The sequence below is a fragment of the Struthio camelus genome, chromosome Z (genome assembly GCF_040807025.1).
Source record: "Struthio camelus isolate bStrCam1 chromosome Z, bStrCam1.hap1, whole genome shotgun sequence".
Classification (NCBI taxonomy): domain Eukaryota; kingdom Metazoa; phylum Chordata; class Aves; order Struthioniformes; family Struthionidae; genus Struthio; species Struthio camelus.
Genome location: NC_090982.1, coordinates 87,516,214 through 87,534,238, shown reverse-complemented (window position 1 = coordinate 87,534,238; position 18,025 = coordinate 87,516,214). Strand labels below are relative to the sequence as shown.

The 18,025-nt window shown below is 43.1% G+C and overlaps 1 protein-coding gene across 1 annotated transcript in view; it reads right to left on the bottom strand.

Moving 5' to 3' along the window:
- Positions 1–4,188: 4,188 nt before the first annotated feature.
- LOC138064734 (netrin receptor DCC) overlaps positions 4,189–18,025 on the bottom strand; it is a 608,179-nt gene continuing 594,342 nt past the window's right edge. Inside the window, exons 28-29 of the mRNA XM_068928548.1 lie at positions 6,756–6,898; positions 4,189–4,424 (exon numbers count right to left, since the gene is read on the bottom strand). Coding sequence (XP_068784649.1) covers positions 4,335–4,424; positions 6,756–6,898 — 233 coding nt within the window. The 3' untranslated portion in view covers positions 4,189–4,334. The remainder of the gene's footprint in view (positions 4,425–6,755; positions 6,899–18,025) is intronic.

Here is an 18,025-nt window from a genome sequence, read left to right as displayed (position 1 = left end):
TGGTAGTGAGTGTGCGCTGCACACATGTCCAGAAGGTCTGGAAAAATGTTTTAAAGAAATATCTAGTCATTAAAGATGTCCAGGAAGGAAGCAGGGCTGACACACAGTAGTCCTACCTAAGTCCTTTTTTAAAGAGTAGGTTCTGGGGAAGGAATAGGTCAAAAGATGCTCCTGTAAAAATACTACAGGCAAGGTTACTCAAAGAGCAGGCTCAAGGGGTTGTGACGGAAACAACAGTCACCTTGTGGCATCATCTTATTGCAGCTTCTGACATCTACCTTTCTCAGTCACATTTGTTTAAGATTGCATTTGTTAAACAGCACAAAGTTATAGGAGCGGGCTGGAGGTGGTAATACCATGGGAGGAGGGGTGGGTAGTGCGGGGAGATGAAGGAACAGCCCTGGAAGTATCTGCAAACCTCTCAGGGAACCCTGAAGCGTAATCACGCCGTGACCTATGCAACCATTTCTGGTTGCTTCTCCCATTTCTGGCTGCATCTCAGTCAGGAGTTTACAAATTCCCAAATGTGGGGATGCATAAAGAGATGGACCGACATGGAGATATGACGTTCCTCTTCAGTAACGTCTGGGTCAAACTCCTGCCAGATTCCCCTTGCGTAAAACTAGAGCGCGTCCTCGCCCTGTGAGAAGTGGCAGCACAACTCCGAGGTCAATATTTTGGCCATATCAATGTCCAGCCCCAAAGGAGGAAGCAATCAAGATTACACGTAAGAACATAAGCCAGATTATTCCCCTCTATTAAAGGATAAATAGCTTCTGAAAGTAATTGAACTTTCCCCCCAGAACTGAACATCTAGGCAGCTCATCAGACCAGTGTGCTGAGTTAGGGAACCCTCAAACTGTGGAGCCACTGATATTGCTCCATTTTTAGGCTTTTCCTGGAGAAAAAAAAAAGGGAAAAAGAAAGAATATATCTTTTTTTGGCTGCTAACTCATTTATCTTTCACCTGTTCATGGCAGCCCCATTGCATTGATTAGCTAATGATCTCCCACAGCAACATCAAGCTTCACAAATCTGTCATGCATTGATGAATTTCTCGTTACCATTTTCTGGGAGAGTCTATGGTTGAGCTAGTCATGGGCTATAAATATTCTCACAGTTTAGGAATTCATCAGAATCAAAAGAAATTCTCAGCCAGGCTCATTGCAAATAAATAGAGCATCAGCAAAATATAATTTGGAGGCTTTGTGCTAAAGCACTCATTTGAGTTTTGCAAGTAGTTCAAATTTTAAAAGAAGTATCTGCTTACTAATTAGTTTTTCAGTCATTAAGGATCTTATTAAAATCATCCTCAAATGGAGGTTGGAAACTTCTCCACTGCTCTTTAGGAAAATTACACCCAAATTTAGTGTCAAAAATACACCCAAATTTAGCTTAGGGGAAGTCAAGCGGCACAGCTCCTTTCTTAGCTGTCAAGTGAAGGCCTAAAGGAATCCGACATCTGAAACAGACTGGCAAAAACAGCAGGGAAGTCAGTAAGCTATGTTCATTTTTCTAGACTACACCTTGGCCATTTAGGGTTTGGAAAAAAAAAAAAGCTACAAAAATCAGAGTATTGATTTTTTTTAATGTGGAATATGCATTAATTTACTGACATATGTCAAACTTCAATCAAAGAAGAAATTGTCTACTACTTTCCTGAAAAAGGGGGTAGGGGAAAGGTTCTGCCTTACTTGGGACCAGCTGCCAGAGTTGCTCCTTTCTATCTGATGTGCTGCACAGAGCATACAAGGACTTGTTTCAGCTTGGACTCTGGCCTTAGTCTGCGAGTTTTATTGATTTAAATGGGCTGAGTCTGAAAATAGATATACTTTAAACTCCAGAAGAAAGGCTGTGCTCACAGGAGCTCCAGCTCAATTGGCAGACTTTCAGGGGCTTAACGTTTAAGTCGGAGAGAGAGGTGCATGAACAAAATGAAGAGGCCGATCAATAACGAAGCAGGCAAAAAAGCACCTGAACACTCTAATGCATGTCCAAAACAAATAAAATCCAATCTGCAAACCTTCTGAGGCTCACCATCCTCTTATTTTAGCTAACTTTGTACTGTTAAACACTTAGTTCTGGATTAATATTCCATGATTTAATAGGTACAGTGCTCTACTTCTAAATTTTCTGGGCAGCTCCTGCTCCTAGTTATCCTGCTGAAACTCCAGGGTAACCAATATTCTCTAAAAGATAAGCGAGAGCCAGATTTGACCTTATGTTCCTATTTCAAACAATGTCAATCCCCGCAAATATGGAAGAGGAGCTATTCAAAAGCTGCATTAAGCCAGCTTTCTTCCAGTAAAAATGTAGGTAGTGATTTTTTTTAGGGTCTAACATCCGAGTTGGGATTTCATCTTGAAAGATGTATCCATTTTATCTACCGTGGTGGTTTTTAGTTACTAATCTCTCAGCGCTAGAAAGCTCAGCCTCCCATACAAACAAGATTTCCTCACTCTCAAGAAATATTTCATTAAAATCTTAGTAAATTGAATAACAAGGCATTTTTAAGGAGCATTTTCACAAACACATTGGAGTTCCTAATGAAGCATTTGAATTCCTCCTTGACATCTGATTTTCTTTCCAGTACAGGGCCGTGGAAAATAATCTGAATTATTACTTCTGTTGCAGTGCCATTTTACTCAAAATATTTTATTCGGAGATTCACATATAATTACCCACCTAATAAAAGGAGCTATTAGGTTGTAAAGATCCTATCCTTTCCATGCTCTTTTAAAATTATGACCCACTCAAGCTTGAAATCAAAGGCAGAGCTGAATGGAATAATTCATCTGAAACTCTCTTATTGGGTTTTGCAGCCTCCTAACTGATAAATACGCAAATTAGCTCCCTTTTGGTGATTCAGCTGCATAAACAGGGATTAACTCTGAATGCAGCTGAAAATTTAGCAATAAAATGTATGCACACAAAATTTAGTCAATTCAACCAGTTATAGTTGTCAATAAACACTGTAATATGCAGCGAAAGGACTAGGACAAGAGGGAGAAGGAAGCACTGAAAAGCTTCACGCAGGCTCACAGCGTCCTGCCGTCAACCACTGTTTGCTTGCTTTTCCTCCCGGACTACTGTCAATAGCAAACCAAAAATATTACGTTGGGAAAGAGCCCCCCTAACTTGTCTGTCCACTATTTACCGGGCCTCCGCAGTTCTTCTTTCTGGAGAAAAAGAAGAACTTTCTGTTTCACCTGTTTCACCTGTGGGAAGCACGCTGCATTAGCCACCACTACCCTCTCCACCTGAATTTCGGGTCACCTTCCCATTTCAGCTGTCTCCGCCGAGCGAAGGGGCAGTCGGCGGCTGAGTCGCAGAGTTCCTGGAGCTGAGCCATCTTGCAGGAGGCAGAAAGGCAAAGAAAAGGTCGGGGAAACTTCTGCTGCATTTTTTTTTGTCTTCGCTAGTGCTAAAGGTGGCCCTAGCAGAGCTTTCAAATGTCATCACAGGGCGGTCTGGCACAAAGGCCACCCATATGCGGAAATGTTTTATTACAAGCTTAAGCACATAATTACCGTGTGTCAGAGAAGATTGCATGTTATGTCCGCTTTTCGTAAGTATACAGTGGCTGGCTGGCAGCATGCCACCAATGCAGATTTTTTTTACGTTCCTGGTTCTCTGTTTGCCATACCTAAAACATTAACTATGGGAGGATTTACAAACGCTTGCTAAAATGGCTGAATTTTACAGCAACTTGCTAATACCCACCACGTGTGCAAGATGAGTGGCTGAAACTACAAGAGAAATGAGTAACTGGTCTGTTCGTTTTGTGCTGTTGGGAAAATTTCCAGATTTTTGGTGTGGTGGTACGGCTACTTGCTACGGGTGTTTCTGTATTCAGCAGTAATACATAGAAAACAAAAAGAGTGAACTACAACACTGTCTCATTATGGCATGGTCTATGCTGAAAAACGTACTTGCATGAGGTAAGACTAAGATCTATACAAAGAGCTACAAACCTCTACGAAGTAAAACAAGTGCGTTAGTCATGACAACTTGAGCTCTACGAAGACTAGTAGATCAAAATGAGCAATCCAGCGGCATCAACTACAATTCCACTGTGATGATGTCATTTGCGTTGGCAAAGGACACATTTTCATCACTTCAGATGCCAGATCTACAGCTACGTAACATTCTTCTTCTTTTCTTTTTCTTGCTCTTTATTATTCTTTTCAGGACTTTTCAGGAATCTTCCTTGCACTGAAGGAATGGTGCCGAGAAGAAGATGATTTCATGGGGTCGCGGAGGTGGGGAGGGGGATGCATGAAATACTGGTATGCTGCAATGCTCTTGGATAATTACCTATTCCTCAAAAGCTGTTAGAAGGCTGAGCCTGTGATAGCATTGAGTTGCTTCATTAGCCCCTCCAAACTGGCCATCTGTTCACTCAGATCATCCTGTTCATAAACCTGCAAGCGAGCAAACACACACAAACCAGCAGTCAGTGAGCGCTGCAACCCAAAGCACCTCGAAAGAGCGCAGGAGGCCGCGGGAGAAGCCGAGGCCCCGAGCGGCACCCGCCGAGCCCCGGCGCCTGCCGGGGGGAGCACCCCGCGGGGCCTTGCCACGTTATTCAGGACTGGGCTGAAATGTAAAGATTGAATAGGCTGGTGTTTTTGGGCTTAACCCACGAGCTGAAGAAACGTGAGCCCCACATGGCGGATAATGTTTTCTACTACCCGGCAGATGCATCAAATACTCATCAAAACGTGCCTTTTTTAGGGCAGGCTGCAACTGTTAATTGCCAAGGTCTGGGTTTGCAAGTAGCTGACCTTCCTCAGCTCCTGTTGTTAGTGGTTACTAATTCCTATCATGGCCTTTAGCGGGAGAAGAGGGTGGAGAACACTTTTCAGAAGATGCTCAGCACTTAACTGGACCGGAAAAAAAGCAGTGCTTTGAACTTGCAGCAAACCCTGAAATGATGAGTATCATGTACCTACTGCTAGGAACAACTGTCCTCAAAAATTGCTGAGACAAGAGCAGGAGGGATGAGTCTCCGCTTTCAAAACAGCGAGAAGAAGCTCCAACATTAGTTATTTATGTGGGTTTTATAAGGTAAAAGATCTGTAAGTGCTATAGGAAGCCTGCAGTCCCCAAGGTGGGATGGAGTTAAGAGCAGGCAACTTAAAAGAGCACCCGCTTAAAAAAAGTTGCCTAAATGTTAGCCTTTATCCCCAAATTCTGACCCTCTGATGAACTTGCTGCCTGCATCATTACTTCCCGCAACCGTTCTCACACTTGTGGAGCTCGAGCAGCGTCTCTCCTGAGAAATAAATCGTGCTGCTGTTACAAAATAAGGTATTGAGAGCTGAAACTGCACTTCGTGTTATCAAATGTTCTGTGTTAAATTACTCTTTACACCAGTGATTTTACCAAAGAGAGCCTTTTAATGTTGTTTCCCCCTCCAGCAGAAGACGTTATGTCTCCTACTTGCTCTGTGCAGGAGAGGCAGCAGGATTTGATAAGAAGCTCAGCACCGCAGCCGGGCTGCAGCAAGCCCCGAGCTGCTCCAGCCTGCCTGGCTCAGTAACAGCTTTCACCCACTGGTGCTTCAGTCCAAGCCCCGTCTGGTCCGTCCCGCGGCTGTTGGAGGAGCTGGGGTCTACGTTGTGAGCTACCCTCGCGGAGGTAAAATTCAGTCTTCAGGGGAAGTCTGAAAAGCATCCCCTCTAGCTGCTTGGCCTCTAGCATATGATCTTACCTGCTTTGAGATTTAGGGATAAAAAAAAAAAAAACCCTCCTGGCTTTGATCCTGGGACTAGATCACTCTGAGGCCTGCAGACCTTGTTGCAGGAACCAGGACTAACCATTAGCATCACCTCATTTTTGCAGAGAATCAGTGAAGCAGGGGCATCACAGAGGCTCCAGAGGGCAAGAGAAGTTCAGAATGTTAAAACTTTATATTCAAATATAATTATGCCCTTTGACTCCCTTTTCCCAGCAAAATGTGAGAATCCTTCTGTAACTACATACAGAAATATATTTTCATGCTATTGATGATGATAAACAGGAATAAAATGCTATGATCCTACCCTTATAAGCCAGCAGACCAAAAATTCCCATATGCATGTCTAAAGCAAAGCTTTTCAGCCAGGCTGAAAATGTGAAAGGATTCATTAACAAGACGGTGGACAAATCACTGCTATCGTGCCTAGCGAAAAATTATCCTGTGCAAGTAGATGAAAAGAGATAATATGCAGTATGTATTTAATATATATTTTTTCCTTATTCCTTCTCTTTTGCACTGTTTCATCTTCTGGATGTGAGACCTTTCTCTAAGAGAGTCTTAACAGGAGTGAGAAGATCATCCTAATTTCATCATCCTTCCAGTTTCACTTATCTGCTTCTTGACTACTATTTTTCCCTCTATACTCATTCTTCCTGCCAAAATTATTTTCTTCCTTTCTTGCATTTCTCACTCCCTTCTTCTCTCCTCCCGATATCTCGAGGAGCTCAAGAGAGGTTGTGTGAGTTGTCCCAGGGACGATATTAATACAGAATTTAAGCACTCTCTTCTTCCCTGTATCACACGTGCCAAAGTCCATTAATGTCAAAGGGTAAGTTTTACTGACTGCCAAAATCTTTTACTAGGGTCCTAAGAGCTATCGGTTGTCGCGCAATACCTTAGGTAAGCAGGGACCAAACATTATCTAAAAATTACTGTATAGATTGAAGATGGCATAATATATCTCCGGGGCAATGAGCTGGGCAAGGAGGCTCTGTTTGAAGGCAAGTCTTACATTAGCGGGGTCCTCCGTCTGCTTGTGGCCCTCCTCGGAGACCTCCGGGGCTGTGGGCACCGACACCGGTAGCAACGGTGATCTTGCCTTTCCTGCCAATCCAAGCGACGCTGTTTTAACCTGAGCCTTGGGAAGGTTAGGCCCTAAAAGAAGAAACCAAAGTCACAATAAGAACAGACAGCTCTGCGAAGGGCAGCGCAGGGAAGATATCACAGGCAAAATACAGTTGATTTAACTGGTTACCATTGCCGCTTGTGTTTTTGGTCATGACTGTGCAGGCCCCTTTCTAAATATACTTATGCTACTTCTTCCTAGAGGAGCACCGGAACCGACGGAAACACTTTCTAAAAACTCCTCAATTAGATTTAAATCCTGTTGCGGTCCTCAGCAGGATCGACATCCCAGACGTCTCAACGCTGCGGAACGACTGACAGCTACTTCTGCTGCGGGGTGGGACTGTCGTGGGCTCGGCTGCCAAAAGCGACGCGCCGCTAGAGCAGGTTAGGGACTTTCTGTTGAGGCTACGTTTTGATGGGGAAAAAAATGCTCTTTTGCAAAACAAAGTCTTCCAGGCGGAAATTTAATTTTCCCGGGGGAAAATACCTATGAAACTGGTATGCCATGAAGATAATGCAAACCCCGGCCCCACGGCCCCTGCCTGGCAGGGTACTGTCAGTCTGACGTCGTGCTTCAAGGGAGAAAGTGAGACTGGAGAGGCGGGAGCAGGGGGCAGGCTGGGGAAACAGTTCTCCCGCTCTGGCTGCTCATTTCCACGCTTCTTGTCAACTTTTCTTTCTAACTTCCTCAAACTGACAGCAGCCCCCTACGTGGCTCATTGAATGAGCTCAGAAAAATTGTATTTCCCTTCTGAAACAACAACAAAAAAAGACGCTTTCTGACTTTTCTTCCCCATCCGGAAGGAGCTCAACATATGGAACGGGTATTAAAATATGGTTTCTTTTTTTATAGAAGAGGACTTCCCTTTTTTAAACAACTCTGCTTTTCCCCTGTCTAGCCCCGAGTAAGAGCACTGCTGTTTTGCCAAAGAGGTGCCAGCTCAGGTACTGCTTGAAGTGTGATTCTTTAAAGATGCACTAACTGAGATGCCTTAGCTTTCTCCTAGTGGAAATCAAAATTTTTCTGTTAATGATTTAAAACATCAAAGAGCAAAACCACTGTCCTAGCCAATCTGCCTCCGCTCAGTACGATGGGCCTGACTCTGTGGCAGACACTGCTGGAGACATAGGAGCGGCCAATGGAAACAGAAGCATCTAAGACATTGATTTTAAGTGCTTTGGGATATTTTGAAAATTAAAGCTATCATACAAAATCCAACTGAGATCATGTATTAAAGAAATACGTCACAGATTCAAGGCTGAACTAGGGACAGCATTTTCAGGATAGCTTGCTGCCTGCATATCCTGCTCCCCCTGAAACTACTGCTTAAACATGCCCCCTCCGAGCTGTGTAAGGCCAAACTCCCTTCAGTGAGGGTCCTTCGTCACTTCTTCCACCTCCTACAGTCCCCAACTTCATTCTTCCCCCATTTCCTCTATGGCCATTCAAGCACTTTGATGCCTCCTGGTGCCCTAAGGCCAAGTATGATGTTCATACGTTTAACAGGCAATCTCCAGACTGACACTTGCTCGGCAGAGTGCATCACATACTGGGGCCTGTAAAATCCCTCAAACCATCCCCAGCAGCTCACAGGAGATCTTCGCTGGCACAGGCAATGACTTTCGACTTATAGGGCAGAGGTCTCATTTCCACAGGACTTGAACAAGATTTTTATTCTGTTCGTTTGACATCCTTGGAAATCAAGACAAAAAAATCGTAAATAAAAACCACTGGCCCAATAGCTTTTTTCTTTATATTCCCTCCACTACGATCTTCAGCAAGTTCCCTCTCTTTTTTTCTATTAAAAAAAGTGTATAATAATAATGATAATAACAACAGCTATCTCTTTGCTAGCTGATCGTGCTTGTTAGAGGTATTAAAAGACAGCAGCATCAGGAAGTCAGCTCCGGAAATACTGAGTCCTTTAGGCTCTTGGCCATTACATCAGAATTAGACGCAGAGAAAAACAGGTCTTGGCACACATGAGCCATAAAACGTGCATATGGAAGCAGGCGCCCCCACGGGCGAGCCCAATGACCCTTACTGTGACACCCATCAAAGGCGCTATAGCCTGGAAGCTGTTTCAGGCTGGAAATTGCAGTTTTCCAAAAGCGCTTAAATCTGGTAGACTACTAAGGTGTCCCATTTGCTCCCTTGTTCAGCATTTCTTTTGGACTATTGTAGGTTTTGGCAGCTTTCTGTTTACTATACCAGCTGTGAGGGATCTTATTTCCACCCATCCCTTCTCCTTCTCCATGGATCCTGGGCATGCCGAGAGCTGGGCACAGTAAGGGAGCATCACGACTCCCAAGTCCCTTTCTGGACTGGTGTCTAAAGGTTATGCTGTCTCTCACTGGAGCAATAGTTCAGCTAGCTCCATACCCCGTCTCTGGAAACACCCAGCTTCCATGCAAAACCAAGCTGTCTGCTCATCAATCTTAAGCTTAAACACCCATTTGTTTTCCCTTCATCATCAGATTCCTGCCTTTTTCTTAAAGATGATTATGGGCTCATTAAGCGTAAGGCTCCCGAGCCTGGTGTGATGCTACCACGAGGATAACTGCGGCGCAGCGAGGAAGGCAGCTGCTGCAGCCGGAGCGGAGAACTACCCGCCAGGTCCCAGCAAACGACCGCCGGCCTGACAGCTTCTGCGTTCCTGCAGCTCTAACGAGTAGCCAGCAGACAAAAGTTGCGGATTAATTTCCCGGTATTTCAAAGAACTGTGTTTACAGTCTTAATTAGTTGAAGGCAGAGAAAACACAATGGAGCAGGAGAGGGAACAAAATCCCTCCCTAAATGGAGCTGCCAACAGCCTGTTCATTAAAGGCAAGTTGCAGCAAAGAACTGCACGACACGGGCAAAAATGGGAAAGAGAGTCACAAACACAATTGCTTTGAGGCTGAGAATCCTGGATAATTCAGGTTTAACGGAAGCTATGGAAGTGCCAAGGCTCAACCCAAACCCAAACAGATCGCCACAAAGATACACTCACTCCTCCAGCTCCCCTTTAACAGCTAAAAGACTTTTTTAATCACCGGGCCTTCAAACTTCCCTGTATCTCAGAGTAAGAACAGAAGATACAGTTATCCCCAAAGATTCAATCTTCGAAGTGCTGCACATTCTAATCATTTTATATGAAAGGAAATGTTTTTCACTTCCATTTCTTAACAAAAAGATGATTTCCCGAGAAGAAATGTAATCCCCCCTCCCTTCCCTTTCAGCTTTTTAATGTTCTTTCTGCTATCTCCAAACCAAACACAGGCTTCCTGACTGGCATCAGTACGAGCACCCACAACGTCTTGAGTGACTGAACGATTGCTGCTACAGAGCAGTGGCATCATATGTTATTTGGCAGCGCAAGAAAGCACGCAGAGAAGAAACCCAGCCGCCGCATGGCTCAACGGCTGGAAGACCTGCTCGGAAAGGCGCTTCTAAGCTTCCAAGTTTTGTTAAACCCGGGCACAGGTCGCTGTATCAGCACGTGGGGCATTTTGGCATGGAGCGGAAGGGGCACAAGATGCCTGAGCTGGGTTTCGGGCCCTGCGCTTGGGTCGCTTGCGGCTATCTTGTGCACTGCGCATCCCGTACTGGCTCGGTAAAGCATGGGATCTGGCCTCATAGCCACACATGCGCTAACATTTAGAATTAATCCTCAGCGCTATTATGGGAAAAAACCTGTCTGCTCCCTGCTATGTAACAGCCCTGAAGTGTTACACATCCAGCCGTCCTGAAATAAGCACTGACTGCAACGTGCACCCAGCGGTTATATGCTGCAGAGCCAATGAGAAATGCAAGAGATTAATTACAGAAAAAAAAACAACAGAGATAAGGAGGTTGTATCACAGACAAATTAAAGTCTAAGCTCATTGGGGCAGAGACTGTAGCGTCTCAACATTATTTTCCAAACACTTTGAAAACATCTGCAGCACTCAGTGAAGAAAGAAACAACAGCTGTGCCTCCTGCAGCTGCTAGCTGTGTCATTATCTCTGTTCTGGTAGCACTCCAATGCCCTCCTAAAGGCAGACTTATCAGAGGCCTATTACAGGAAATCTTGACTGGGTCCTGGGATAGCACTGTCAAACGAAGAATAAACAGCACCATTGCAGAGGCACCGCATCAGTGCTGCTTACTGGTTAGCTAATGCACCATATAAGCTTTCTTGATGCAAGCGACTTCGCATTGTGACTTGCTTGATCCTCATGGACTGGTGGAGAAGGAAATGGTGAGGAGCGCATGTGAAATGCAGAATATGTTCCTCTTACAAACCTGTAAATCCCGTGGTAAAAATCATGTCTCTCATATGTAACTCATTAATTGTAGTAATTGGCCTTAAAGACCTGCTTTTCTGCACAAAGACAGATGTTCCCTCCCGGATATTGTTAATGAGAAGCCGTAATGATGATTATGCTTAAGTTCAGTTTGTGCAACGTTTTGCCCTTTAGCTCACAAAAGCAACAGGCAAATCATGAAGCTCGAAACTAAAGTGAAGCTGAGAAAATGTTGCTTAGGTTTGGCTGTACATTCCCAGTTCTTTGGTAAATGTCCTGCAGCATTTTCAAAGAGAATGGCTGCAATATGTGACTAGTGCAACAGTTGAACCCCCTTCCCCCAGAGGATATTAGAAAGACCGAGCGGGCCTCTCCATGAGGGTTCTGCACACAGAAGGCTGACATACTAAGTAAACTAATTTATGCAAATGAGTAGCTAATTAAATTAAAATCACTTTGGTTTCTAATGTTTTCCAATTTAGCAGGAGCCTCAAAAACAAAAAAAAGCAAACGTTGGAACTGAGGCCACCGAGGCAGGAGATGACAACGCTGATCAAGTGTACTTCTCAGCAGTCTCAGCACAAATTCACCGCTTTAAAGTTTCGTTTTCTCAGTTGGGTTATTAAACATTTCGCTGGCTCATTAGTTATATAATATATGACTACCAGGTGCAAACTCCAGCTACCACTGCTTTTCAGAGGCCCATACTGAACGCATTACATTATCATCCTTTATATTTCAGGAGCATCGCACATTAGTGCGAGCCTGTTATCAAGTCAAAAAGAAGCAGTTTTCTAAATCTGTATGCATTTGTGCATATCAGACCAGATGTTATGATGATGAACACCAAGTAAAAACAATACAGCACTCATTCTCTTGATAACAATACATTGGGAGAGCTAATTTTCATTATTTTACTTTGCTTTATGTCAAATGGGACATGAGACGTAGCCAGCCAGGAGGTAACAATTGATTTCAGTGGGAGCATCTGGGAATTCTGCTGTTCATGTGGGTGTTTCCAGAGGGCAGTCCCTGGCAGTGGCGAGCACAGTGAGCTGGAAACTCAGGAAGCATCAAAGGCAGCTACGTTCACACTCAGTGGACTGGGGGGTCCGCGTCGTACACAAAGACTGTTAATTCCTGTTTGAGTCGTGTGTTACAGACATTTTGAGTGATGATTCAAACAGTGACATGGGAAAAATAGTTAAACTGGAGAAAATGAAGATCTATGCAAACATTTAAAGGAACTGGTTTAAGGAGTGATGGCAAGAAATCATGCTTGATGGGGAAGTATTGGGGTAGAAGATGACTACCAATGGGGTTCCTCAAGTTCTCTAGAGGTCCCCTCCAACTTCAACCATTCTGTGACTCTGTGATTATGAACTCTAATCCCAGCCAAAGCGTGCAAGGCTTCGCTACTCGACACGTCAGGAGAACCAGAAGGGAGCCAGAACACCAGAAAAGGCACAGCACGGCCCTTCCTGTCCCTCTGCTGCTCACGCCACTCATTGCGGCAGGTCAGTGCAACGGGTATCATGTACCTTCAGCTGTTTAAAAGGGAGGCATGAGCCTCAGCTGGTCGTTCAGCCTCCCTCTGTAATCTATGGAAAGAAGCAACTTCCAAAGTCTGTGGAGAGGTAGGGTGAACTGTCTTTCTGAAGGCCCTCTCCTTCTCCTTTAGCTTCACAACGACCTTATGTGACTGGCATGGAGCAGACACCTATTCATGAGATTAGTAAAATTAGTCAAGAATGAACCATATCTTTGAGGACGAAGAAAAGGAAGCTTTGCCACAGATTCTGCTGGGCCCAACAGTAGGAAATGAGTGGAGAGAAAAGCTTGCCTGCTTTTCATGCTTACATGTTTTCAAGCTTACAAGTCGGTATGTGGCTCAGAGAAGTTAACTATGATCTTAGGAGGTATGAAGGAAGCTATTTTTTTAGCAGAAACAAGGGAAATAGCAATGCCATTTTACAAAGCACTGGAAGTTGTGTTGTGATAGCAGGTTTTCATCTGTTGTTTGGATCCATTTCCATCTGCCAAGGGCCAAAATGCATTTTAAAAATTTATTTGGGAAATTTCAGCTGGAAATCACTCTATCCTTGCTGGAACTCTTCACTGTTAGGTGTTCTCAAGGGGTCCAAAATTTTCAGCATTACCTTATGTCCCAGAAAGCCTTCTGATCTTCACTGATAACATTTGTACTTTATCAGTTTCCATCATCAGCCTAGACTAGAAGTTTTGTCAGTGGGTTCCCAAACTGCCTGAACACTCTGCCCTGCCTAGGTTTTTATTCATAAGTAGAAGTCACTTTTCAGACATTCCTGGGAATATTCAGGACACTACTTACATCTTTTGCACTACATCTTTTGCAAAGTCTCCAAATTCTATTCTATTTCGTTGTTGCCCATCCTCGTTTCCTGCAGGCTTTGCCTTTTGATGCTGTCTGCATTTGGCCAGTCTTAACTCAACAGAAAATCTTACTCTCAATTACTCCCTTTGGAAGTTTGATCCAGTTTTACCCAGCTAACATCTGTGTTACCGTATCGAAGGAGTTAGCCAAAAGGTGTTGTGAGTTGCTTCCATAAGGAGATACTGACCGCGGATTTGAGCACTTCTTTGGTGAAGAAAGAAGATGCACAGAGTCATTCTGGCTGGATCGTGTGGGTATTCTGCTGGCAACACTGAGCCTCGTTTGGCTTGCGGCTGCTCCAAAACTAAAAGATTGTGCTTTTTCACACTGAGTTTGACTCCTCGCTGCTATTTTCTTTCATAGAAAAAAAAAAAAAGCCTTCCCGAAGCCATAATCAATGAAGTAACTCATCTCCATCTCTTTTGACTTCTGAACTATATAGTGGGATGCAAACAAGCTTTTGCTTTTGTAAGAATTAAAGTATTCCTTGAGGATAAATGGAGCCAGGATGTACCCTGCGTAATGGGGCCATAAAAGTCAAGATAAGCTACAGAAGTCAGAAGGTGACGTGAGACTTGTAACTCAAAACAGATTATCTTTTCCTGCCCCTGTATCTTACACCTTTTCTGCAGTCTTTTTCTAGTCAACAGGACAAAGGCAAACACTGTCTGTGTCATTAACTAGGTCTGTTATGAAACAAAAGAAAATGTAATTAAGGTCTCAAAAATGAATGACATCAATCTGGAAAATCAAAATGATCTAAAAATTTCAGGTGTCCCAGATGCAGTAGCATCAGTAACAAGGTTGGCAGCCTAAATGTCAGAGGGAGGGGAAGGAGTGCGATATACCAGTACACATCTAGATTTTTCTTATTAAGTAAGCAATCATGGTGGGATGTACTGCTTATCTTGCAGTATGGAGAGGTTAAGTTTCCCATAAACGTACAACAGAAAATCACAAGCAGATCAAACGCCCCTAACAGGTCATTTGGTATTTCTTCCAGTAAAAGCAATGTTCTATTAGTTTAAACGGCTTGAAAGTTGAAACAGAAAGATGAGAGTAACATTTAGAAGTGAGCTTGCTTGTATTTCCGTGACAGAGTGATCCCGTATAACACGGTGCCTCTCAGAGGAATAGAATATGCAAGTATATGAAAAATATTATTTGATGACTCAGCAGTTTTACATTGCAGGTGAGAAGAAAAAAACAAAAAAAAAAATTCGTCATGAAACAGAGTTTTAAAAAATGACTTTTGAGGTGATAATCAGTGGAGGCTTGGCTCATTCCACATGGGAGATACTTCTAAAAAGAGGTAAAGTTAAATTTAGGAATCTTTGATATTAAGAGGAAGAAAGTAAAAAGAGAAATAGTACACAGAAAGAGGTCATTTAGTCACTTAAAAATACAGTACTGAGCAAGTAATGGGACTGCCTATTCGAGAGGCCTTTCAACTACCACTGATGAACCTCATACATTTTTATGTGTTCAGGCTTCAAAATAGGTATAGAAACAGTGAGTTTGGAAAGGACACTTCAAGACAAAAGCAACAACACAAGCCTCTCAGATACACTGAAATATGAGAGATATTTGACATATCATTTCTCTGTCTTCTCAGCTGCTCTTCATCAAAAAGGAGCTCTACATTTTAAGAACTTGCAGATATCTAAAAACTTCCATTGGGCTTTTTTCTTTTTACTCTGCAGGATACAGGCTGGGCGTAGAAACCTAGGTCGGTGCAAGAACTCCAAGCCTGTGTCACATTAGAGACATGTCTTCATGCGTGTCCTTCATGCCCTCACTACCTCTTGAACCGCAAAGAATAAAATATTTTTAATCTCTCTGCTGCAAACACTATGTGGGGTGTGTGTCATGACAGAAGTGACTACCTTTGGCTGCAACTCTTTAGCAATAACAACTTCAAGCCCAACTAAATATGAAGATCGTACGTGCAGTGGAAAAAAGTTTTACTCCTTTGCGCTGCAAAGGTGCAGAAATACAGGAACACAGACATTGCCCATCATTAAATCTTTCCATGCGTTTACAGTCTAATTATCCAGAAAAAAACTTTTTTTTAATTATTTGACTGCCGCCTTGTGTTGAAATAGCTCATTTATATCAAAGTAGAATCGGTTCATTTATCCAGACAAGCACCTAGGTCCTCACTTAACTTTACACCTTCCAGCAGTCCCTTTGATTTTAATGAGACAACTGAGGAGTCTAAAGCTATGCCTAAGTATGGGACTGGACTGCAGTCAGATTTTGCTGATACACAGGAGTGACCCATTTGTGACCCTTCTTTATCCACGTATCTCAGTGGAACGGAGAAAGCTTTTTCATAAAAAGAAACAAGGAAGATAAAACATTTGAAAGCTGAAGGTGGAGGGGCAGATAAAGGCTTATGAAACAAAACAGTAATTTTCCTTGGATGTTTTGAGTTTGGGAATTACTAATGCAAAAAAGTTAAGATTTCAGAATAAAAGGTTCATAAATGAACCATATTTTCGGTGTATCTGTAGACCTCGCCTACTTGTAAACTATGATAAAGAGAAGTCCACAAATCTCAGTCGTTTCTACCCATTATTAAACTCAGAAAAAAAACTGAGCCAGAAAGACTTTCATACCCTATTACCAGAAGAATTCAGGATTGCCTTTACACATAATGACTGAAATCAAGTTAGAAACAATTAGTTTTCATGTGTGCTTTACATTGGCCCTAGGAATTTTTTACTGAGTGGTAAACTTCCAAAAAAAAAAAAAAAAAAAGGACCCAGAATTTGGTTATGTAGTTAATTAATTAGAGCTAAGTGATTGTTCAAAATAAATGCCCTTGCACCGCTCTGAGGGGATTAAACACTCTAAAAAACATAGTGATTATAAAGCACAAATCTAGCCCCAGAGTTTTCTAAATTTTTGTCTCCCAGATTTGCCTACCTTAAAACCAAAAGGTTTATTCTTGGAGTTTCCCTCTCTAAACACGCTGCCTGAGAACTGACAACTCAAGACACCTGCGTACCAGCGATTTCAGTCATGTTCCTGAAAGGAGCAGTCTATTTTCAGCGCAACCACACAACTCCGAACGAGGAAGGAAGACAGGTGGGAGGAGGGAGCTTGTGGAACCGTTACTAGAAATCCGAGCCAGGGCCAAACACCCACTCGCAAAACTGCAGCCAGACCTGGTTTCTGGCCCAGGAAAATCTTGCTTCCTCTACTAGAGCTTCTTACAGCAGTTCTGGGAAGGATTTGCCATTCTTTCTCCATACGTACAAGAGCAAGTTTACCAAACAGAACAGCATCATGCCTATATTCACTTTTATACCTGCAATTTCATTGCCTTCTGAGGCAAATCCTTGCTATGTGAGGTCACTATGGCTCAGGATTCCCTGCTTAATATTTCTTCCTTTTGATCTCATCACTTATTTATTTGACTTTTAACTCACGGTGCTACCACTGGCTACCACTGGCTTGAGTATTCTCTTTTGTTTTTCTGGTTCTTTTTTATGACAGCTTTAGCAGAGAAGCAGCAGCACGCACACACACACACACACAAAAAAAAAAAACCTGACAGAGCTCATTTTCTTAGCAGTCTCTGTTATCCCATTTGGTAATGAAAAGACTAGGTGTGTAGTTCACCCTGGGTATTCAGGAGTTGCACTGATGTCCAGGCAATAGCCAACTACAGCTTTTCACATAGGTATTTTCCTGCCAGACTTCCTCCCCAAACAACCCCCATTAAATTATATTGAGAATACATCATTTTCTTCCAAAGAAGCAGAGAATTAAATTGAAAACTTACACAGTTCATCTGCAGTGCAACCCTTCCCCTGAACTCCCAGACCATTCCCAGTTTGGGGCATGCCTCACAGCGCAACAGGAGGAAGGAAAAGAAAGCTCAATTTTGCTGTGCAACAAAGTGACTTTTAGCTCTGGGGCATCCAACTGACAGAGGCAGTCCAGGGAGGCAAGAATTTGGATTTTAACTCTACTTTTTTGGTGAAGTAGCAAGAGAAAAAAAGTAGCATTTTTACATTCTGACAAAAGATATCAGAGCCTGAAAAAGCTAAAGTTTTAGAACCACGACACGCTATAAAGACCGCTACTTCAGAGGCTGCGTTTTCCATCACCTCACGCTTGTTTCTGCAGAAGAAAAATGACCTCCTAATTCAGGTTCATTTAAAGTGCAGCTGATCATCGAGACCTAAAAGGAATTTTCATTTGCGAGGGGAAAAAAAAAAAATTGTTTCCTGTCCATTTGTGTAATTTATGGCAGATCTATAATGCAATAAGCTCAACACTCCATCAAATATTCTCTATTTAACCTGAAAGGGGACTAAGTCAAATCACTTATATGCCTATGTGCCTGATTTGCAAAGAGACGTGGCTGCAGCCACAGTGGGGACTGGAAAGCTCATGGACATATTCCCACGCTTTCAGAAAAAGTATTGGGAACCTGAAGCGCTCTATCACAAAGCGG